Consider the following 25,038-nt stretch of genomic DNA (forward strand, 5'->3'; position numbering starts at 1 on the left):
CACAAGTTTACTACCGCTCAGACTCACTACCACCTACTACTGCGCATTGGACAGAGTCAGGGTCAAGGACGCAGAGTCCCTCTCGTGACGTAGTATCAGGCGATGTTGAAAAAAAAGCGTTTTTAGAAGAGGAGCTAAAAAGAGCCACTTTTTCCTCTGAATTTGTGCCCTTATGTCGTGTAAATCATAATAAATTCTGAATTAACTTCTCATATGGTAATTTTCAGACAAGGTTATGTATATATTTTTAAAAAAAATTAACCTGCAAGTTGCACTTTAAGGACTTATTGTTTACCATCAATCATTTTTTAATGATAAAGTAGGTTTAAACAGACAATATGAGACATATTTTGCGTTTGCAAAGTAAAGCAGTTGCAGTATCATCTGCTGGGAGGTTGTCATGTCGCTCATCCTGAGCAGCAGCCTTCTCTTCTTGCCCCTGTTATTAGCTGGATCAGCCTGCTGCTACTCATCCGTCCAGAGTAACATTACTCTTTCCTCCTCCAATTTTGCGTTGTACTGCATCATCATCGGTAACAATGTGTGTAATTCCAAGTCAGATGGGCTGTTCCAACAAATAGGCCAAGGCCGGCAGTTTTTTCCCCCCCTTACATTTGTTTTCCCACATTGCTGGTGGTGACCTTGCAGCGCACAAGGTGAGCCGGCCCATCTGGCATTTACCAGAATTGCCGATGGCCAGTCCAAGTCTAGCAGTAACCATTAATTAGAAATAGTTACTAACATTGCACAAAAAGTGATTGCATGATGTGTGATTCACTGCTGCCAAATACTTGAAAAAAATGACTTGGTGTAAAGTCTACAGCTGGTGGCATCTGACTTAATTGTTGAGTGGTAAGATGGTTAAAAAAACTATGCCAACAAACAAACATGAACATTTGATAATGTTATCTGTTACTAATCAGAAATGTATTTCTTTTGTCGGCTAATAACACAGAAAAGTGATATGATTCTTTCAGTCTCTGCCCAACCTCTTAGATCATGCCTGTGCTTAACATAGCCATGCTAGCTTAAGTGCTAATGAGGGAGCTCAGTCGGGCCCTTCATAACTCTCCTCTCTGATGCAGGCTAAATGAGCTCTCATCTCCTGACACAGCTAATGGCTACTGTAATGGTCACAGGCCACCGTGTAGCTGCAGGGTAGAGAGTAGGATGATTCACGCTTTATGTGTCAGCACTGTTGAAAGGTTACCCCGAGGCATTATTTACAAGTCATTTTAATGATACTCAGAAGTCGCTTTAAATTCACTGGTTTTCAGTTTCATTACATTGCATTGTTGGATGATATTAAAAGTAATCATTAAATCGATGATTTGGATTAGTATTACCTCTGCAAAGGAGGTCATGGTTTTGGTGCCAGTTGTGCATCTGTTTGTCAGCTTGATTATGAAAAAACTACTGGCCTGGTTTTAATGAAACTTGGTGGTAGTGTGTAGCACAGGCCAAGGAAGATCTCATCAAATCTTGGAGCTGATCTGAATCATGAGGCAAATGAACCAATTATTTTTTGCTTGTTAAATTTGCAATACATATGCTGTCTTCGGATGTCACAAGCAAATATGGAAGTGGCTGAGCCGAAATGGTCGCAGCTAGCAGTGCCATGCAAACAACACCAACAGTGCTGACAGAGCTGACAGTGTTAATGCCAGAGGGCGGGCAGCACACTTCAGTGATGATGCTGTCCCGCCACCATGGGTGGGGGTGACGTTGTGAGATTTGGCCATGGTGGATGTCTGTACTTTCTGAGTGCTCCTCAAGTTTCAAGTTTAAGTTGTGTAAGAGGCTCAATTTGAGTTTTTTAAAGTCAACCACGGACATCCTATTTTCAGCTATGTTAGTGGCACAGCTCTAGGGATGTCTGACTGTCGGGTGGGACAACATTTAATGGAAATTTGTACACACATTCATGATCCCCAGACAATAAATCCTAATGACTTTGGTGATTCCTTTTTAACATGAGCTCCCAGCAGTTGACATTTGTTGTTTTGAGTATATTGTCTTTGCCATTCAGTTGTTGCTGTTACATACACCGATCAGCCAAAACATTAAAATCACTGACAAATGAAGTGAATAACATTGATCATTTCATTACAATGCAATGTTCTGCAGGGAAACCTTTGGTCCTCACATTCATGTGGATGCCCCTATATGCACTCCACCCACCTAAAAACTGATTGCAACAGTAACCCCAATGGCAGTAGCCCCTCAGCAAGGCAGTGCACCATGCCACACCACAAAAACTGCTCAGGAATGTGACAAAGAGCTCAAGACATCAACCTAGCTTTCAAATTCCCCAGATCCCGATCTGATCAAGCATCCGAGGGACAAACAGGTGCCCTGGAGGTCCTTAGTCCAGGTCTCGACAGATCAGAGCCAAGTCAGGTCTACAGTGGAGACTCTGACCTGTCGAGGCCTGGATACAGGACCTCTGGGGGTGTCCTGGGTTGTCTGGCACCAAGGCGTTGTTGATGGATCCTTTGAGTCCTGTGGGTTGTGAGGTAAGTTACCGGAATGCCCAATGGATGTTCGACTGGATTGGGATCTGGGGAATTTGGAGGCCAAGTTGACGCCTTGAGCTCTTAGTCACGTCCCCTGTGCCATTCCTGAGCAGTGTTTGTGGTGTGGCATGGTGCATGTCCTGCCTGGGGGGCACACTTCCATCAGGGAGTGCTGTTGCCAGTAGGGGGGCTGTACTTGGCCTGTAATGGTGTTTGGATGGGTGATGCATGTCAAGTGGCATCCACATGAATGCCAGGACCCAAGCTTTTCCAGAAGAGCATTGCACTGTAACAAAACAATCAGTGTTCTTCACCTCACCTGTTAGTGGTGTTAATGTTTTGGCTGATCGGTGTGTATTCATGCTTGCCCCCCAAAAGATCCTCTGTAAAAACTGGCAAAACTATGTCTAAATTGCATATCTTTTACTTATCAGCCAACATAAATGCAGATACCAGTATATCAGTGATCTGCTAAACTGTATCTCTCAGGCTCCGCTAACACCTTAATGTATATGTTTATCGAATAGTGAGGAGAAAATATAGTACTACCTATTTGTGATATATCTCCCTTCTAACACTTTCTCCCAGTTGATACCCAGACCTGAACACACCGCAGATGAGGTACAGAAGAGAAAATCAGAGAGCACTCCATATAAGAGTGAAAAAATAAGGGATAAGTGATGATTTAGCCGATGGAGTAGTTTCAAAGAAATGTCAAACTCTGGCTATAATGTAGCAGCTCTAATGTTAAAGAATGTCTCTTTTTTTCCTGAAGGAGAAATTTCAATGGAACACATTGTGCTCTGAATGCTACAGCGCACACTTAACCTTCCACCGTCCCTCGCAGCTACAGTACAAAACGATGTCTGTGGAAAGCGAATTAAATCATTGCCAATACAATGGCAACGCTGGGTTACCGAAAGAAACACAGAGAGAGGAAGAAAGAGAGAAAGAAGGAGGGAGAGGAGTTGGCAGACAGAAGGCATGGATTTAAATTCCTTGCTGAGATGGAGCTACTGACATTTGTGTGGAGTCGCAGTGCTGTTGCTACATGGAACTGCTGTAGGAGCTTTCAGGCCTGATTGGAAACCACACACACACACAGGTTCACCCCTACGTCAGCCCGGCATGGGCCCGCAGGATGAGGAACTGTCAGATCTTGTGTCTGCATGCGTTTACCCTGTCTGCTCTGAATGGTCGTGATTGAGCTGAAAAGTTCTGCTCACAATTTTATCTCCCTCCACCTGTGAGGAGTGGATCTCAACTGAATGGCAGATTACAGTCAGCCTGCCCTATTCTCCGCACCACATGAGGCATCCACCGCCTCCGTCGGCATGTATGGCTGTCTGCCTGCCTGTGCAGTGCACCTGTGTGTGTTTGTGCGTGTGTGATGAAAGCATCTGACCCCTGCGATAATAGCATTCAGACTTGTGACAGGCAGAATTAGCATACATAGTGGCTGAGATTTATTTTTCCAGGGAGGTTGCAGGGAAATGTTTTCACAGAATTGATGGCACCTGTTTTGGCCAAGAAGAATATATACATTCATATTTACAACTTTCTATCTGTTGAGATGCCCTTTAGTTAAGTGCAGGGACGGACACAGCAGTCATAGTGGAGAGAGAGTACTTCTGGATTCAGGCTTCATTAGTTATGTTCTGAGAGACACTGTTTACCACTGACCGCCTACCTTCTGGGAAAGTGCTGCAGAGGATTTATAACTTCTTAATCAAATATGAATGGATTACCAACATTTCTAACAGCATTGTTACCAAACAGAAAGAAAAGACACTACCCAAAAGGATTTTCACAACTTAGCAACTTCATTTTTTTCCTCATGAATGGCTTATGACTGATCTACAGACAACCAATAAAGCCATCTGTTCATCTGTATTTGTTCCCTCTAATGACCATAGACTGTAAAGATGGATGACGTGTCATCACTTCCTCCCACTGCCCATAAACGAAGCCAAAATATCCCGGACACGGGTGCTGCCATCTTGCAGTGGTGATGTTATTTGCAGCCAGAGTCTCCACAGTTAATCGGAGAGTGGAGCCAAGAGTCAAGTTTCCACCCATGCTACTCAATCACAAGTCAATCACAGCCATGGAAGGATTACTGAATGGGTCTACCGGGCACAGGCCCAGAAGTCCAGAGTGTCGGGGGGGGCTGTCCCTAACCTGCAAAGTGTCACTCAAATTAACATGCACTGACCAGGAAGAGATTCATAATGACCACAAAGAAATGCAAAGGAACTGCAGAGACATAAAATGAGAAGAAAGGGGACAAATAAACCACAAAAAGACACAAAATGACCAAAAATAACACCAAATTAGATCAAAGAGACACAGAATTACCTCAATTACCTTTTAATTGATTAACACCAAACATCAGAAAAATGAACACTTTAACATACATTAGTGTGATAAGAAGTACCTAAAATAACAGACACCGTGTTTGGGAAAAATTAATTTAATGTGTACTTTTTTTTAGTTTGGCCCATGTCCTGTCCGCTAATATGGAGGGGGTGGGGTTTGTGGCCTGTGCTGCAGCCAACCACAAGGGGCGACCAAAATGTTCTGAATTTCTTCTTTAAGGGGGCTGTCATTTCATCTATCTTTATATATAGCCTAGTCAATAGCAGAGTTGGGTATAACGCGTTACAAAGTAACACGTTAGAGTACTTTGATTACTTTTTGCTGTAACGAGTAACCTAAAAGCCCCGCCGCTATTTGTTAATGTTATTACTTTATGTCCGACCGTGAGGATGTACCATTGTTTGCTAGCTTGATGCTAATGACAGTAACATTAACTCAGCGGGTTGACAAAGTGCCTCTGCTGTTTCACACCATCATTTCCCCCTTTTACTCTGTGTGGTAACATCCCTAGAGGAAATATTAAAAATGCTGGGGTGTTGTTGTCATACAGTTGTCTACGGCAGCAGATCGTTCTGTGTTTCTACTGGTCAAAGTGACGGCTGTGATGGGAGAATTGGATCTCAGTCAAGGGCAAGTGGTCCATAACTTTAATTTTGGAGACAAAAAAATGTAGGCTTAGCGCCCTCTGGTCCATTGCCCAATAGGAAATGTAGAATACGCAATAGTAGCCTACTTTAAAAGTGCTTGAGTTACTTTTCTCAGGGAGTAACGTTGGAAGTACTTTTAAAGTAATTGAGTTACTTTACTCAGGGAGTAACGCAGTAAAGTAACTGGTTACTTTTTTAAAAAGTAACGCAGTAACGTACTTTGATTACTTTTAAAGTAACTCTTACCCAAAACTGGTCAATAGTGATAACACCAGACCCCCAGGAATACTTGCTTCCAGTTTTTCCCAGTGGTCACTCGCAGAAGGGCAGCCAAAAAAAGAAAAAAAATCCCTGCAGCTCAAAAAGCAATTTCCCCATAGGCCACCATTATAGAAAAGACATCTCTAAAACTGTTGACAGGACACCTCAAACTGCAAACAAGGTCAGTTATGACTCTTCCTATTAGAAAGGTTATGGTCAAACTTTCTTAAAGCCTAGAAAAGCGATTGAGAACCATGACATCAACACAAAGTAAAGTCGATGAGCCAAGCTGGCACTTGTGGGCAGGGCCAGCAGAAGAAACACTACTGAGCATATTCAGTGAGCTGCAAACCACAGAAGTAAACCCAGGAGCTAAAAACCTTTTTTGGCATGTCACTCTCATTTTCTGGTCCATCTACATCCCAACCCTCACCTATGGTTATGAGCTCTGGGTAGTGACCGAAACAATGAGATTGCGGATAAAAGCTGCCGAAATGAGTTTCCTCCGTTGGGGTGGCTGGGCTCAGCCTTAGAGATATGGTGAGGAGCTCGGACAGCTGGAGGGAGCTCAGAGTAGAGCCGCTGTGTCAAAAGGGGTCAGTTTAGGTGGTTCAGGCATCTGATCAGGATGCCTCCTGGGCAGGGCTTGACGCTAACTTTTTTCCCAAGGAGCACATGTGCTCCTAAGTTAAAAAAGTAAGGAGCGCACAAAGAACTTTAGGGGCACAATGTAAATTGATCAAATAATGTGTTTTCCGTAATAAACGTGATGCAAATAGACATTTACAAGCAAAATTATTTAATGAATTTGTATACAAAATGTACAGAAAGGTAAAATCATCAAGTTTTGAAAAAGTATTGCAATTTAATTTTGTCTTTAATGTTATTATCTTATATATATTATCTTTGCAATATGATTATGTTATATAATGTTATAACTATCCTAAAACATTCTCCAGGTCCTCTGAAACTCTGCAGGACTTATTTCCACCCTGCCCAGCCACGGTACCATGGCGAACGGTCCCTAACTGCGGGGAGAATGGAGCAGGCTTCCCCGGAGGTCTGCCGCTTTTCCCGGTCCGTCTTCTCCACCACACTTTGACTTATTCCCACCCAGCCGACAGCCTGGCCGTGGAGAACGGCCCCTAACTGCGGGGAGAACGGAGCAGGCTTCCCCAGAGGTCCGCCACTTAACCCGATCCGTCTCCTCCACACTTTGACTTATTTCCACGCTGCCCAGCAGCAGTAGCATGGAGAACGGTCCCTCACTGCGGGGAGAGGGCTTCCCCGGAGGTCCGCCGCTTAACCCGGTCCGTCTCCTCCGCCCAGAGACGTTCGTGGCTAGTTTTACGCCCTGGGCGAACCATCATTCCTGCTGCTGGTTGAAACGTGATAATAGGGGCGCCCCAGTGCCCACTCCACTAACTTGACATGGAAATGAGCGGTAGTCTAGAAAACTTTTTTTTGTTTGTTTTCCCTCACATAGATTGCGCCCTGGGCGGTCGCCCACATTGCCCATAGCAAAAACCATCCCTGTCTCCGCCACACTTTGACTTATTTCCACGCTGCCGTCAGTGGGACTTATATTCATTGTGCCGACAGTGGCTTGGAAAACCACCCATAACCGTGTCTCACGGGGAAGAGGGAAGAGGGAAGGCGGCTGGAGTTCCTCCAACATTTGCGGTTAGATTATCATAGGCTATTTTTTTATTGACAAAAATATAGGCTGCTTCGGCTGATTTTTTTTATGCGCGCATGTGCCCCTAAATATTTTTTACAGTTCGCACACACCTATTTTTATTCGCAAATGCGAGTGCTCCTGGGCGCCTCCCTCTGGAGGTGTCCCGGGCACGTCCCACTGGTAGGAGGCCCTGGCGCAGACCCAGAACCCGCTGGAGGGATTACACATCTCATCTGGCCTGGGAACGCCTTCGGGTCCCCCAGGAGGAGCTGGAAAGAGTTGCTGGGGAGAGGGATGTCTGGGGCACTTTGCTTTGCCTGCTGCGCCCGTGACCTGGCCCCGGATAAGCGGATGAAAATGGATGGATGGACTACGCGAGCAACTCCATTGGACTGAATAGGTGTCATCTGAATAGGCGGTAGCCTGTCTACTTATTATTTTGCATCTACGAATTCATTAGTGAATGATGTGGTCACTTGAATATTTCACATCCATTTATTCTTTTAAAACACGATGTAAAACATTCTTAGGCATTCTTGACCTTAGCAACCAACTATAGCCATGTTGACCTGCCAAGTTATTGAAATGTTTTTTGTAGCAAAGCTAATTACTTTGTAAAAACTTCAGAAGCTAAAAATAGGCTATACACTTTACCATAGACAAAGAAAAGAACCAAATTTGCGAATTACATGGCCTGAAATATTTGGGATTTTATTTGGTAAATGGCTTAAACAATTAGTTGATTATCGTAATAGTTGTAGTTTTTTTCTTGTTGATCAATTTATCATTTAAGTAATTGTTCCAGCTCTGAAACAGATCAATAACAAACATGGATCTCCTTGTGGAAATCCCTCTGCAGAAATTCCATGAGATGACACTGTATTAAGAAATCAACTCCTGCTCACACTGTCTGTTGAGATCAGAGGTCAGGGTCAGCTGCAGCACACACACCAGGCTTTTGCTAAAGGGCACTTAAGCAGGGTGGATACTTGCTGTACACTTCATCCCTCTTGAAAGACAGACCTCCTGCCAACAAGTCCCCCCTGCATAGACTGGCTGATTATTTAACCACATCCGTCTGTGCTCGTGTGCAGAAACACATGGCAATATTTGAATCATGTGCAGGAATGTTTCTGATCTGCAGATCTGCATTGTTCGTCACACTCGGGCACCACACTGTATCTAATAGCTGCTTTGACACTTGAGGATTTGGAGTGAGCTGCGTCAAGTCATTAGGGAGTGTTTTAAGTGCACTCAGCATTAGTGATTAAGTGCACTTAGAACATAAAGGCTCTGTTCAGGAGGTGATGAGAGGGCGTGTAATGTTGGCACTCGCTTGACGCATTGATAACACGCAATAAAGCTCCCTGTGCTTGCTGATGTCTGTGTGTGCCTGGTGGACACGTGTGTTTACATTTGTTCTCAGGCAATGTGAGAAGTTACATTGGCACTCACACACACACACGCACACACATACAGGCGCAGGGGGGCTGTTAAGCTGGTGTGTGGTGTCACTGTTTAGGCTGAGAGGTTCACGCAAGCCTGGATACACATGGAGGGAGAGAGAAAGAAGCTGTCTGAATGCTTTATGTGTGTCCATACAGTGTAATTGTGTGTGAGAGATAGACACACACTAGCGCATAGTTACTCACACACACACACACACACACACACTCACATGCAAATACAATCAAAGTTATTATAAGCAAGCACATGGAAAATAACATACCGTATACACATGAGCATGCACACACGCAAATGTACCATTATTCATTATTCACACACACTCACACCACAGCCGTGCTCACAGCGAGATACTGCGGGAGACATAATCACAGTAACAGTGGACTGATACCCTGGGAGAGAGAGGGAGGCAGTGGGAGAAAAAGATAAGAGCAAGATAAAGATGAGAGAGATGGAAGTCAGTGGTACATGGGAGGAGGAGGAGGAGGAGGAGGAGAGGGAGGAGGAGGAGGAGGAATGCCAGTAGCTCACATACAGCAGGAATCCCGTCCAGCTGTTATTGCAGGGAGACAAGAGTGGGAGAGAAGATTAGAGTGGCAGAAGGCTAAAGACACAAGTGTGTATCCCACTACTTCTTTTTCTTCATTGGCATAAAAGTTAACTTGTATGGGAAAATGAAACCAAATTTTAGATGTGGTGTATCTAAAATGAAAAAGTGATAAGCCTCTGCTTCTGGCCAGCGGCAGGCTGTTGTCAAATTCATAGATCATAAATTAAGACATCGCCTGTAGGTTATTGTGGGGATGTCCTGAAACCTGGATTAGGTTTAGGCTTGACATCATTTTAGCCAGTCACTTCATTATAAGATTAATATTAATATTAAAAAGCAGTGTACATGCTATAGACAGCACTTTGTTTTTGTTTAACAATGGTATTTTCTGTGGCTAAGAAGAATTGGGACACTCAAAATGGCAGAAATAGTGCACTAGAAAACTAGGAATGTGATTCTGGACACATGCTGCCTTCAAATGCAACTCATGAAGTTGTGATTACGACATGGAAAAAATTGTGCTTAACCACTACGCCAAGCGCTGCTAGGCAACAGCAGTATGGACGCTACTGTCACTGTCTAGAAGCCACCGAGTAAGATATCAAAATGGAGAAAATGCAAAGGCATAATTACAGAGGACAAAGATGAGGCTGTTCAGAGTATGAACATTTTCCTCAGACATATCATAAAATTAGGAGAAAAAAAACTCCATTAAACTAAAATTACGATATATTAATTGACTATTATACTACCAAAAAAAGAACGTCCATGGCCTCCACCATTTCTACAAAAAGGTCTGAGCTTTCAGAAAATTTCCACTTACTAAATCATGAATAGTACTTACACGCACGGGTGTTCATATGGACTCTTCTCATCAACGCGGTAAAGAAGACTCTATTTGAAGGTAGCGACAGACCTAAATTTAGGCACCTGAAAGAACCTGAGCCTTGCAACTAACATAAAGTATGACAGACAAATGAGTATTCATACAAAAAAGACAGACAAGATAGGAGCAACCTGTATGTTAACAAATGCGCATAGTACTGATGGACAAAAGCACCATTGTCATCACACAAAAATATCGCTAGTAAAGCAGTGGATGGTCACGGCGATCTTTCATGCTGCATAAATCTATAAAACCAAACGGATCAGCAAAAGGGTGAACCCACACTCTAAGGAAAGAACACATAGTTGCTGGTGGGCAAAACACAGGCAGCACCAATGATGATACTATTTGAACCTGGTTGGTAATGATGCACAAAAATAAGGGTGGATAACAGCTGTGAAAAGGAAGAACTGGAAACCAGGATTAGATAATCGCATTGCAGTACATGTTTCATTTCAGGTAAGTAACATCAGCTAACGAATCTTTGAAGTGGAAATTTGAGATGTCTTTATGTTGTTCTGTGTTGCTGAGTCAAGTCAGTTGCAGACATGTTTAGGCTAGCTAACGTTGCCCCAAAGCTGTCCAGCATTACTTTGTGCAAGGGCTTGATTTAATCACATTTAATCGAGACTTGGCAGGTTAAGTTGTGCATGCTAATGTTAAACTTGATTTAAGTGAGCCATTTCATAAGTTACTAAACAGCTTTCTGGCAATGTTAGCTGCAACCAACTGATCCTGGTGTCCAGTTTTTCCTATTCATAGCTGTTATCCATGTGCATTTTATTTCATGGTGATGTTAGGGGTAAATCTGTGCCACAATATTCTGCTACCCCTCTCCCATTCATTTTACACTGTGTTACCACACAAAATTGCACCATGGTTAAGGTGCTAATCTTGTATTTTTTCGTGTACTGACAAGGTTAACATTGACCTTTTTCACAGCAGACATTTTGACATCATAGAATGAAAAGCACAGGTGTATTTAATAACATTAATGGTGGCTGCATTCCAGTTAGGGGAGGTCCTGGTATTGTGCCAGCTGGCTCACTGGAATAGTTTTCTGGCACACTTAATGGACCTGAGCCATCGTTAATGTTATCAATTTCACCTGTGCTTTTTATACTATGACAAGTCAAAGTGACTGCTGTGAAAAAGGTCCATAGTATTGTCGCTGGCGCTACCTGTGTTGTTATCACTCCATGATATCAGCTGGGTTACTCCTTTTGGTATGTAAGTGTGCCTTTTCATATTAACTTGACCTCAATGACTCTTCTTAATATAAAATGTTTGTTAATAGTAGCTAACTCACCCAACTTAGCCGTTAGCCACTTTGAGCTTCCCAAAGAAATTAGCGACTAGCTCGTAAAAAATGTCAGACATTTCACAGCTAAAGACCCCAAAAAGTTTCTCAGACTGTATTTTGGGTTTACATTCATCAGGTGGCCAGAAATATGACTCCAAATGAATGCTAATGTCGCTCTTTGTCTGCTAAGTGACAAAGAAAGGTAAATGTTAGCTAAAATGTCAGCATGACAGCATGCTGCTAATGCTACATCTGCTAGCCAATAAGTAAAGTGTTGTTTTTCTTTAGCTAACTGATATTGTATAACGTTTAACTGTTTAATATCAAAAAAAGATTAATGCAGTTTTATTGACTTAATAAAAATGTAGTAGGCCTATAGAGTGCTCCAGGGATGACTTTTTTTTTTGTAGGGCGATGTTGAAGTTAGCCTGTGGGATTTTTTTCACTGAATTTTGGATTGTTGCAGAAAATAAGCTCTGTGGCTAGCAAACGTTCATGATACTTACACTTTTTGTATAGTAAGCTAATCTTCATAAATGAACATTTTTATGAATTTTGAAGCCTAAATGAAAACGCTAAAAGTAAAAAGCTAATGTTAGGCTACAAACAAACTACACCTTAACGTCGACACCCCAATGAGGCTGTAAAGACGTGTCCGGCGTAATGATGTTTTGTAGTCTCATTTACCCATTTAGTAGCAACAGCCTTTTTAAAGACATATAAAAGCTTTAAAATTCACAAATGGGTTATTTATGCTTTCATGTTGTAGAACAAAACATGAAAGTCTCTTAACCTTGTGTTAACCACAGACCTTATATCAGCCATCTAACCAAAGACTCATTCAAAATCCCCATTGACTTTGAGATGAGGAAACCGGTAGCGGAAAAATGCTAGCTCATTTCTGGGTTGTAGGACTTATTCCTGGGGCACTCTATATTCCCATTAAGAGGATAGATTATATCATTGTAAACAATAAAACATAATTTATATGTATATGTTAACAGCCCTTCTTCAGGTAATACATTTTTACACGTCACAGTATAAAGAGAACAAGTGTATATACTACAGTTAATAATGTCAGAAATCCATTTAGCTGCTACAGTTTCAGGGTCCTGTATTTTTCATGATGTCTGACTGTCACACTGTCATGGCTTATTTAGAGACTTTAACAGAACAGAGCAATCATTAACGTAATTAGTATTATCTGTCCTCTTCCCACTATGACAAGTCAAACGGCTGCTATGAAAAAGATGTACGTATTTATTTTGTGCCACGTTGCGACTTAATAGTTAGGTACTTTAAAGTGATTAGTCCTGTACCCACAGTTTATGATATGAGGCTTTTACAATTGCTGTGATAAACAGTCAGCGTCTGGTGTGCCTTTACAAGGTTCGTCTGGTGCACAGGAAGTGAAGGCTTTTCCATTTCTGGCAGCAGCACCAGTGGTTTGTTTGGAATAAATATAGAAGGATGAGCCGTGCTATTTAACACCTACACAATATCAAAAGACAAAGACTTTACAGTACTGCCAACACTATTTCATTGACAAATGATTTTGGAGAGATGCAGTGCAAAACCATGGAGGCAACAAGCACAATAAGCAGCATCAACACATGCAGAACCTGAATGAACAGTTGGCCCCTTTAAACAGTGTCTGAGCTATGATGTACCCATTAAAGGGTTTCAGTTTGCCAAAGAAAATTGCATAACCGCCCCTTATATTATCTGATTCCCCATTTCATTTTGCTCCAACAGTATTTTTGCATTTTTATTTCTCACTGTTACAAAGAGTTTTAGATTGGATTGACTCACCACAAGTTGTCTGCTGTCATTTGTTGGCCCATTTCACACTTTTGTGGCTGTCACGCTGAATGAAAGCCAATTTCGTGAGGCTTGTCTGAACTGGGATTAGGCTGGATGATATTATAATTAACTTTTTAGTTTTGTTTTCACATAATGTGAAAGTCTGATTATTCATTGGGGATGTTCCAAAAGTTGCAGAAAAATATCCGACGGAGTTCAAATATTCTGTCGCTCTGTAAATCTCCTCACAGGGAGAGAAGGCAGTGGAGGGTAAAAATTAGGAAGTGCGAGAGCAGTGAGCCGTTCAGCACAGGTCACTTGTGTCTATTCCCTCTGAGGCAGGCATGTGTGTTAGGCTTCTCTTGTCTCCACGTGGATGTACAGGCAGTGAACCATGGTGACAAGGAACACACACACATTTCCATTCTGGTAAACACTCTGCTTGGTATCATCACTGTAAGGAAACCCAGGAGATCTAAGCCTGTGATTGGTGTCGTTGCTACAGAGCTTTTCCTGTACGTTTGGATATTAAATCCAATCCATGCTCATCAGGATCATGCAACATGTTTCACGCTCCACTGATGTGTGATACAAGTTTCGGGGAATCAATATCCTGATTGCAGAGGCTGTATTACGATGAGCTGCCAGCATGTCCTGTTGACTTGGATGAATTTGAAACCCAACTGTGCGTGGAGTGTGTTTGTATGTTTGGAGCGAGAACCGTATGGAAGGTTGAGTTGGCTGACATCAGCTCAATGTCAATTTATGAAGAGTCCCTAAAGGCTTGGCCCCTTGTGTTACGGTATGCATGTACTGTATGCATTCATGCATGTGTGTGTAATCAGTGTGCAGATGTACGTGTACATCTGAAGTGTGTGTGTCTAACAGTAGAGATATTGTACCCACCACCCTGAGTCTTAAAGAGGATTCTTATATTGTTGGCTCTGCAGGCATGCAGGGCTTTAGCTAATGCAAAATAGATGAGTAATTACTCCCCAGCAGAGACAAGAGGAATGGCTCCATCATGAAACAAAAGAGAACAGAGATAGAAGGATGAAGTATTAGAGGGGAAAGCAAGGCAGTCATTTTATGCTCAGCATGGCAGTAAACATCTCTCCTCCTCTCTATTTCACACAACACTAGACCTCTCTCAGTCAGCCGTGTATCTTGGGTCGTAACACCTGTCGATAGTTGGACTTTCTTGTTATTTCGCCAACAGACTGTTGATGTGCCCTTGTTATCTATTCTGAAAGGTCCAGCGTGAAAAGTATCTTTTGAAGAGCCGATTGCTAACAAGGGCAGGGTGCTTCCCTGCTGGTTGAATAGGGCTTTCTTTCTGTGGGCAAAGAGAAACCATTCACACATACTTTACATTGGATATCATGTACTTTCATATCTATAGCATAAAGAAACGTTTAGAAACATGGACCATAACAAAAAATCTAGAAAAAGATTGAAAGTGGACATTTTCCTCAAAGCCTAGCAACTACCTCAGTTTCCACAGTTACTTAGATTGGCCATCCACTATTTCTGCAACTGGGAAAAGTAAAGAATTTACACTGATACACTGGTAACTGGGAAAAGCTACTGATAACTATCGGGGAAAAACAAAAGCACGATCCTCTTCTTGTTTTGGTTGCACCATGGTTGAAGTACTTCCTTTGAGCTTAATTTTCTTGGAAGATTATACCCAGGGGCAGAGAGAATTGCATAGCGAAAGTCTTACAGGGAACCAATTTAAACGCAGATGGTGTCATTATTATCTAGCTATTACACTGTGCAATCAAAATTTACTTTATAAGGATAAGTTAACACAAAAAGTTGTCTATTTTCACTTTAATCTGACTTTAATCTTTTCACGTCTTTGTGTCAAATATTGAGCTACAGCAAATGGTGAGCTTAGCGTTAAGACTGAAACCAGGAGAAAACAGCAAGCTGAACAAGATTTGGACACCGAACTTTTAAAGGGGTTGGCAAGGCTGAATCCAGCTTAATTGCTTTGTCAGCTGTACAAACAGTTCCAGGCCACCTGAAGTTGAATTTTAAGTTAAAGGTTAGACCTGAGTGAAGTTTATTATTCTGTTGCTCTGTCTGAATTATATCTCTTTACTCTGTGGTTGCATTAGTATTTGATTCCCTGTTGTGTTCACCTCCAGAGCAAATATAGCCATTTTTTTTGTTTGTTTGTTTGTTTTTCTTTTTTTCTGGTATGTTACGTTCAACGTCACAGACGGGCTGAAAACAGATTAATAGACAGCAGAGAGCAGCATGAAGGCCATGGAAAGTGTTATAGTAGTTACTTTTTTGGTTACTTTTTCACATCTGTGACTTATTCAGTCACTCTTTCAGACTCGGTGCCGACTAGTTTTGAATGATGTTTGAGTGCTGCTCGGACGGGGGCGGAGAGTATTTTGTGGTGGCTCGTTAAAGGTCTCTGGCTCCTCTGTGGCTAATAGCGGGCAAGCGGCACCATCAACCAGGACAAGGGGGCATACACTCTCTCGCACACATAGGATTCCCTCCTCCACAGACCATCCAACGGCGGGGGGTGTGGCTGGCAAAACAGATTCTGATAGGTCTGTTGGGCCGGCCAGCTGATAAATGACACGTCAGCTATAAACTTTCTTACTAAATACAAAAGTCAGAAATTGGTGGGTGTTAGTGGGTTTTGTCCAGTGGGAAAAGGGCTGTACCCGTTGGTCAGGCACCTGCACAATGACAGCTGGAACTGTAGGGAATTGCAGGAATTCCCTGTGTAGTACATGTCCAGCACACTCTGAAGGTCAACAGTAGAGTTAGCAACAACACAGACTATTGTGCTCTGAGCAGTCCAAATTGGGAGAAAATATCAGGTGGTGATCAATCAACAGGGATTGATCGTCACCTGATATTGAATCAACACAATACCTGTCACCACTGTGCCATGTTATACAGCACAGACAAGTTGGTCTCAGCAGTGAGTCAGTTCAGATTCAATTTAGATCAAACACTGAGCACAATGTTTTCTTTCTTCTACCTTTTCTTTTGGGGGATTATGCATCACTGAACAATCTGCTCGGAGGCTCTTCTGCCTCTTTGGAGTAAATGAGTGGTGCGTAAAACATCTGCAGTGATGTACGGTCAGTATTAGGGAGGAACCTGGGGCAGCTGTTTGAGAGGAACCAACTGTCTGATAGACTGTATGCCCTGATAATAGCAGTGCAACCCCATATGTTGAGTAAAATCTGTAGGGATGCCAGACAGATGACATAAATGCTCTTCAAAGATGAGATGGATGAGAACTTTGCGTTGCGCGCACACACACACACACACACACACACACACACACACATACATTCCCGTGTGAACCTCCACATTTTACTTACATGGAGAAGCTAGCATGTGCCTAAGCTAACAGGATTTGATATATTTATACATTTCTCTGTTCATGTTTGGATGACTCATCTATCAGTGGGTGTCCTGTGCCTTGATCTTCTTCCAGATTTAATTTTTTTTCACTTTTTGACTTTGAGCTGCATTCTTTTCCCTCCTCATCACCGATTCCTTCTTTTCTGTCTTATGAAATTTATTTATTGATTTTCGCATTTCAAGAATTAAGGTTATCCTCCTTTTCATTCCCGTCCAACTTCCGTCCTCATTTTCGCTCTTGTTTTCGTCTTCAGTCCAATCTGATAATGACTGGGAGAGCTGAGGCTCAGCCAGACAGTCAGACAGCCAGTAATGAGGGCAGGAATACTGATTAGTGCAATGAGCGGCTTGTTCCAGGTTATTACATTATATACTCTGGATCGGAGGCCACTTGTCACTTGAGTCCCCGTTGAGACAGCAAGGTGGCCTCATGGTGTGCAAAACCATCTTTAGGCCAGGGGACCCATGTTGTCTGTAAGCATCTAGCTTGTTGAAGTGTCCTTGAGCAAGACTCTAAATCTTTTGCTGCCAGGAGGCTGTTATCTTTCTCTTCCCCCCTACCACGGGGAGCCTGCCCTTCTGACGGCAGTGCAAAGAGAAAAGAGGATTCCTCTGCAGGAATTAATAAAGTATCGTATTACTGTCAAAGGTTCTCAGTAGGCTATTTTTAAACAAGCAGAAAAAAAATGTTGGAGAGAGAGAGAGAAAGGTCTGTCGGGCAGTTGGTTAGTCCACCATGTTGGTTCAGACTCAGATATCTCAACAACTATTGGATGGATTAACATAAAACTTTCATTCATTGTAGCCAAATGACTCTGATTATCTCCTGATGTTTGTTCTTGTGCCACCAGCAGGTCAGAGTTTTCACATATAAAATGTCTCACATATATACTAAATATGTTGCTACAAAATTTTGTGCATTCACAGTTTCCACATGGTGTATCGTAATGTTTTTGGTGGCACCCTGACTTTTCCTTTAGCACTGCAATGAGGTTGGCAGTTATGGTTTTAAATGAAATGTATAGCCCAGTTGCTAGAGGGAAATGACGTTGTTTCATATGTATCATATTAGTGTCTCTAAAGTGGCATAGTGTATGATGTGCCTTTGTTAACAGAAGGTGGAGGGGACAGTAGATGGCACGAAACCTAGGCAGACCACTGCAGACCAGTGTTTGTGACCAACAAACAAAACAAAACTAGTTGTAACACATCACTGTTTTTCCAGCAGCTTTTAAGCCACAAAGTGACTGACCTGTCACTTTATTTCCACCAAGGACAGCACAGTTTATACCAAGACATCCTTTTTCAGTGGGGATAGTGTCAGGAAAAGCAGTTGTTTTAATACTGAGACATACCTGCGTTTCCAGCGGTGATAGTGCTGCAAAAAGTGGTTGTTTTTATGACAAGACATTCCTGCGTTTCAAGCAGGAATGAATGGCATTACAAAAAGCAAATGTTTTTATAATGAGACATTGCTGCTTTTTGACCATGAATAGCGTTACAAAAAGTGGTTGTTTTTAACTGAGACTTTGCTGCTTTTCCAACTGGGAAAGTGTCACGAGAAGCATTTTGTTTAAAATACCAAGACATTGTTGCATTTCTAGCCAGGATTGTGTTACCGAACAACAAAACGATCTTTTCCGAACATAAAGATTCGTACATTTTGAGCGTCATCTGTCTTTTCATTTAGTGCTATAATCAAGTCAGAACTGTATTTCTTTTCTCCAGTTTGGTTCATGACCTAGTTTAATACCTGCAAAACTAATGACATTCCCATTAGGGATGGGTCACGATTTTCGAATTTTCGAATAGTCGTTTTATTTTGAAAAATCGATTTGTTAATGCGACTATTACTATTCGCCGTCTTATTTCCCCCCTTTATTTGACATGCAGCGGCTCCACTGGCAACGGGAGCGGCTCGACAACCCCTGTCTGTCGTGCGACAACTCTCTATTTTACGCGGCTCTTCTATTTTAGTCGCGATACGCTCCCCTACGCGACCCTCCAGCAGATAAAAACTACATGAAATAGTGTGCTAAACGAGCACAATGTGTTTTTAAATGAATGAACCATTACCAGAGGTGATATGTGATGACTTTTTTTCATGCATTTACTCATGTTTATCCGTGACATTGTGTAAATGTCCGTGGCGGACATTTGAAAGCGAGTAGATGACAAACAGTACAGTAAACTTGTAGATAACTCAAATATATGTAATAACTTAGGTGGAAAATGCTTTAACATTTCATGCAGCCTACATGCAGCCTCTCGGCTCGGCAAACGGTAAACAACCCCGCTGGCTTCTCTACGTGTCGCTTCCGTATGCAGTCAGTGGAGCCCAAATGAATACGCCGCGACGCTATGCTGACGTGATGCTTTGCAGCCGGTGGAGCCCGGCCGTAATGATGAATGGATTTCTGTGTACGTGGCTCCGGGAGGGGAGGGGGGGCGATTATTCGAAAAATCGTCGAATAGTTGCCATGATTTTCGAATAGTGTTTTTGCTTGTGCTGCCCATCCCTAATTCCCATCAGCCTAAGCTGTGCTTTGTGTTGTTTACTTTCAATAATAACGCCAACTTGTATCTTCTGTGTCTGTCTCTCTCTGCAGAACTTTGATGACTTCATCTTTGCATTCTTTGCCATCGAAATGGTGATCAAAATGGTGGCTCTTGGGATTTTTGGCAAGAAGTGTTACCTCGGAGACACGTGGAACCGCTTGGACTTCTTCATAGTGGTGGCTGGGTGAGTTATGCAGTTACACGCGCAAACACGTGCACACAAACACACAGGTGGCCGAGCATAACCGTGCGTAAACACTGTAGGCTTGCACAAGAAGCAGTACACACGCACACACATGCAACAAATTTGAGCAGTAATCAATCTGCAAGTCAAGATTTGAGAGTGCAGGGAGGACAGAATCTAGAGAGTTGTTCTGAGCTTGTAAATGTAATTATGTCACCAGATTTCAACGAGCTGCAGGGTTTTCTTTGCTTGATGCCCCCAGAGCAGATCAAACGACATTGGATTTAAAGCATGAACCTGTTAGAACCAGTCCTCTAAGTAACATCAGGCCTCTCCTCTGTGCGCTCCACTGGGTTTGTCATTAAATGAATTTACCCTGAATGTCCTGTAAAAGCCTTTTAAAAAGGAATTGGTAGCAAGTACCCTCTTAAATTCTTAAGTGCTCAGAATCTGTCAAACAGCTGAAAAGAGTGAGATCAGATTTAAAGAGTGAGGGTGTGAATGCAAAATTAGTTTTCTTTTGAACTTGTTCACGATGTTTACTTGAGCACTTTGTAACTTCACATGCAGATTGAGGCAATTGGAGCTGATTGAAAAGTTCTGTGCTTATCAATCGCCCTAACATAGATATGCATGCTCATGCTTAAAGCTGCATGCAGCTGTGTCCAGGCACACAATACACTTGCATGCACTTGCAGGCCTGTTTATACAGATGCTTATTAACAGACATACTATGCAAGCAATGTATGAACACAGCGGGTGCAGAAGCTCACACAGTGACACTCGCAGCAATGCACACACACAGTAATTTGATTAAACATGTTACAGAACATAGCCTGCTGGTTTTGGTCTGACATTTTCATCACACTACATCCCCTGCTGGTTTTTAATGCCATCCTTCTGCCACAGCTTCTGTTGTCCATCAGTAGGAACAGGGGGCATTTCGTTCTCTGTTTGTGTGACTGTGCGTGTGTGCTTGTCAAAGCGTGTCCGTTTGGGCAGAGATGAGATACATTTCACTTACTTGTATGCAGTAACACACCTATAAATATAATGAAAAGAGATATTCTACTTTGATGCATACAGATGAAACTATAATGTACTGCTAGGGGAAACTGGGTCATTGCAGGGTAGCACAGGCGTTAGATGAAATATTACGATGTGGAATTTCATAATAAAACATAATGGAAATAGACAAACTCATCTGTTTTATGAATTACAATATAAGACTGAAATTGAAAGTTAACTCAGAGTTTTTATTTCTGTTTAATATTGTGACATGGTGATTTGACTTGGGTTTTTCATAAATAAATCCAAATTCTAATCTTGTCGGATATATTCTCTGTGACTATCACATCTAGTTTCCTGGGAACCAGCCGAATCTACAAGCTCGTGTTTTATTTGCTCTGGCAGATGCGTCTGGTCCCCCTCCGCTTTGGATAGATTTCCAGCAGCCTGAGGACGTGCCGAACCAATCACAACAGTTTATCACTTTGAGACAAAGACCATGAAAAGAAGCATTGTGGGGGAGGCATTTTTGAAAACAATCAAGATGGCTGCAGCTGTTGTGGAACTTCCTGTTGAAGTCAGTATTGAACGAACAGGATGGTATATTTACGCTAAAGAACAACCAACTGCTCTTAAAGCTTTTCTTGAGAAGAAAGATGTGTTTCCCACACTGTGCTGTGTCACTTGTTAATAACCTGTTGATAAAGCCCCTTGGAAATCAAAAATAATATGACATGCTACAGAATAATTCACAAATGCGATTTGGTAAATGTCAGGCAAACATCTCGGGTTGCAACTACAGTAACAAATCTTTTTGTTATTGATCATGCAGTCAATATTTATTGCAATTTGCTCAACTACAGTCACAATTTTCACAGCCAGAGTTGACATTTAAATTACTTGTTTTGTCAAATCAACAGTCCAACACTCCCAGAATTTTCAGTTTACTGCCATAGAAGTGTAACAGAATTAATAAATATGTACTTTTGTGAAGCTGGAACTCGAGTGTGATATTGCTTTTATACAACAGTTCAACAGTTAAATAAGCAAGGCTGATTAAGAAATGTTGAAAAATGAGGACAAAATAGATAATTTAAGCATTTTATTTGTCTTCCGCCAACAAAAATAGTTCCCTCAGGACTCCGCTGTCACCGTTGCTATGTAACGCAGACATGGTGCGCCAGGCACTTACTCTTTATACACATTTATCTGCACGTTTCCATTAATTGTGCAGCCGGTGAAATAAGTCTCTGGTGACTGCATGGTGGACTGTCGCTTCACAGGCACAGCCGACTCTGCCTTCTGATCTGACAGTATGTTGCTTTTCTCCAAGTCATTGAGCTCCGCTGATGAAACACTGACAAACCTGGATGTGTGCTCAGATGGATTCAGCTTCTCCTCTCCCTCATCTTCCTCTGATGACCATTCATAGTTCAATTCAAAACTTATTTTAGGAAATAAATCCATATTTTTGGCTGTTTGACAGTGGATGAATTAATTAGCCTACAACGCAACTGCTGACCTAACTGACACTAACCGTCAGTTTTGATTTGATTGTTGATTGCAATCAGCTGTGAGGCGGAGTGATACATACACAGTGAAATAACCGTGATGTTGTACTCCAATATTGTCATGGTTTTACTGTTTCTCGACCAATCAGATTGCAGGGCCGGAACTAAGTGTTGTATAATGTTGAATACCTCATAAGAGTATAATAAGTGTCTGACATTTGGTTAGGATCAGCTAATTGTGATTCAACTGAAAGTATTCATTGGCACTTTGTGGTGGAACATGAACAGAAATAGTGTATGTACATGCAGAAACATGTATGTGTTTTCAACATTTAAGATGAGGTTAAGACATAACGGTCAGTTACAGTGTAGACCAGGAGTCGGCAGCCTTTTTTATGATGAGTGTCAAATTTCAAAGATTAGGTTGGCTGGTGTGCCAGTAGTATTTGTTGACATGCATGAAATTTATTCAAGTTTTATACACTGTCAGTTAGTTACTCTATTTTTACTCTATCAGTAATATTAGACTGCAGGTCATTGTATCCTCATATGACTCGTATGATATCCTATTAAAGTGCACTGGTTTGTTTGACATCCCGTCCTTTATGTAAAGTTATGTAATTAATGTAAAGTTACGGAGAATAAGTTTCGGCAAGTAAAATTACTTTGGTTAGGTTTAAGAAGAGAAACATGGTGCCTTAAAATGAGTCAAAGTTCACACAGATCTGAACACCGGTCTCACCCACTGCCCCATCGTCCCCCTTACTGGATCACTTGCAACCACTTCCTTGTTTTCTCCCGTCAGCGTATTGGTCACATGATGGCAACCTTCCAAAATACGTGGATTATGCAAGAATTACTGGCTCCTGATTACGTGGGATAAGTTGGATTTTGGGTGCATTACTTTTCATATGAAAACATACAGACAGCCTGCTCACTTACTCATTCACTCATACAAAACCATGTTGTGACATTGGCTACCAAGAAATCTAATATAAACTGGGTTTACCAATAGCGTGATCCCTCTCTCTGCTTGTCCCTGTTCAGTTGTGCTACGTCTGGTCTGTATATTCCCTCCTTCTCTCTGAATGGTCTGTTTTCAGTTGACAGAGACACACACAATGTCATCGATGTCCACTCTTTCATTCACAGCCATGCTGAACACCAGTGCATTTCTCAGTGCAACGGCTTGCCGGATGTGCACATTTTCCATTGTATCAGTAATGTGCCTCTCAGTAGTTCTTGCGACAGAGGCGAGTCCTTAATCCCGGATGTGATGGTGTCTTTATGGAACAGTCTATCCAACATAACCTCTGCCCCGTTGAAGCAAGCCTCTTTTATGTTTTCTCTGTCTGGAAATAATTTCACACCTGTAGCATTTCCTTCTGAAATGTTATAGCTGTCTTCTGTAGCCTGATTTTAGTTTTTATAACATGCTCCTTTGCTTAGCATATTTTTATGCTACCGCCGTTTTGATCGACTCACCTTTATTAGACTCATCTTTGAAGTTTTTCTCTTGCTTGGCTTCAAAATGACATTTTTCACCGGATGTTTGACACACCAGAGCTTTGCAGAAAAATGCACATATGGCTCAGTCTCCTCCTCCAACGAATCCAGATAAGGTTGATGGGCTGGGCTGAAAAGTCCTGCAAGATTCCCTTGCCGTGTTGAGTGCAAATTGGTGCGATGTGGACTCCTCTTGGCCAGATGCTTACTGGAAACAGCACCTGTGCTGCTGTGCATCAAGTTTTGTGACTATTTGTGCTTTCATTTGCTAATTGGACAGTACGTTAACACATGTTTATACCATCTATTCCTGTCTCATAACTGAATACAGACCATGCCACATTTCTTTTGTGGTGCAAAATATGGGGAATATTTATGGACTAAAATGATATACTCTATGCAGAGATGTGGCTAAAATATTTCTGCTCATATAGAGCAGACAATAAGTGCAGGAACATGCTCATGTCATGTACGTGGACTGTATGTGAGGAAATCCTATTAATACCTCTCACATAGACTTTAATCCGACCTCCTGCTTGACTTGATAGCATTACATTGATGGAAACTGTTAAAGGCAACATACTGTAGGTCCAGGCTGTATTTCGGTCCAGCCGTCTGCATGCACTGTAACATGCAACTGTGATGTCATGCTGTCAGATCGAGCCTGGGAGCGCTATCACATATCACCCCCTTTTCTCTCCGTCAACATATTTCTTGTCACTCTTTCCTCTGTAGCTGTGAAAAACGTCACAAAAATAATTTATAAAAAATGTTGGCGCAGGTTTTGCGTATGTGTATTAGAGCATGAACGCTATGAAGTGTAACAGCAAACATGGCACAAGAAATTAAGTCTGTATATATTGGTGTCATGTATGTTGGCTTACATTTGAGAATGGAGGTGATGCTGTGAGCATGTGTGTGTGTGTGTTTATGTTAATATCTTTAAGTGTTCTCACAGGTTGCCATTTCCAAACAAATTTTTCGAAAAAATCTCGTCTGTACGGAGAGCCCCAGCCATACAGAGACAATGGTAACCTAGGTAACGGCTGGTTGTCGGGCATTTGATATATCCCAGCAACAGTTGTTAAGTCTGCGGAGGAAGGCTCTGATGAACTGTTTGTTTCTCTCCGAGACGATAATTACAGCGAAGCTGCTTTTTCAGCAGGTCTTCACTCTCTCCTCCTAATCACCTCACTGTCAGGAGGGAATGATGGAGGGATGAGTGTACCAAACAGGTGGACTGTGGAGAAGGAGAGGTAGTTGTGGAGGGAGCTTTTAGCTGGTGAATGGTGGAGGGAGTGCAGGATGGATGTACTGCTGTATGATGAAAAAAACTGGAGATAGGAGTTTCCAACTTCAAGACTTTAGGAAA

The 25,038-nt window shown here is 42.1% G+C and overlaps 1 protein-coding gene across 1 annotated transcript in view; it reads left to right on the forward strand.

Moving 5' to 3' along the window:
- cacna1g (calcium channel, voltage-dependent, T type, alpha 1G subunit) overlaps nucleotides 1-25,038 on the forward strand; it is a 210,569-nt gene that overhangs the window by 5,506 nt on the left and 180,025 nt on the right. The window contains exon 2 of the mRNA XM_050059547.1: nucleotides 19,508-19,641. Within this exon, the coding sequence (XP_049915504.1) occupies nucleotides 19,508-19,641 (134 nt within the window). The remainder of the gene's footprint in view (nucleotides 1-19,507; nucleotides 19,642-25,038) is intronic.

The sequence above is a fragment of the Epinephelus moara genome, chromosome 13 (assembly GCF_006386435.1).
Source record: "Epinephelus moara isolate mb chromosome 13, YSFRI_EMoa_1.0, whole genome shotgun sequence".
NCBI classification, from domain to species: Eukaryota; Metazoa; Chordata; class Actinopteri; order Perciformes; family Serranidae; genus Epinephelus; species Epinephelus moara.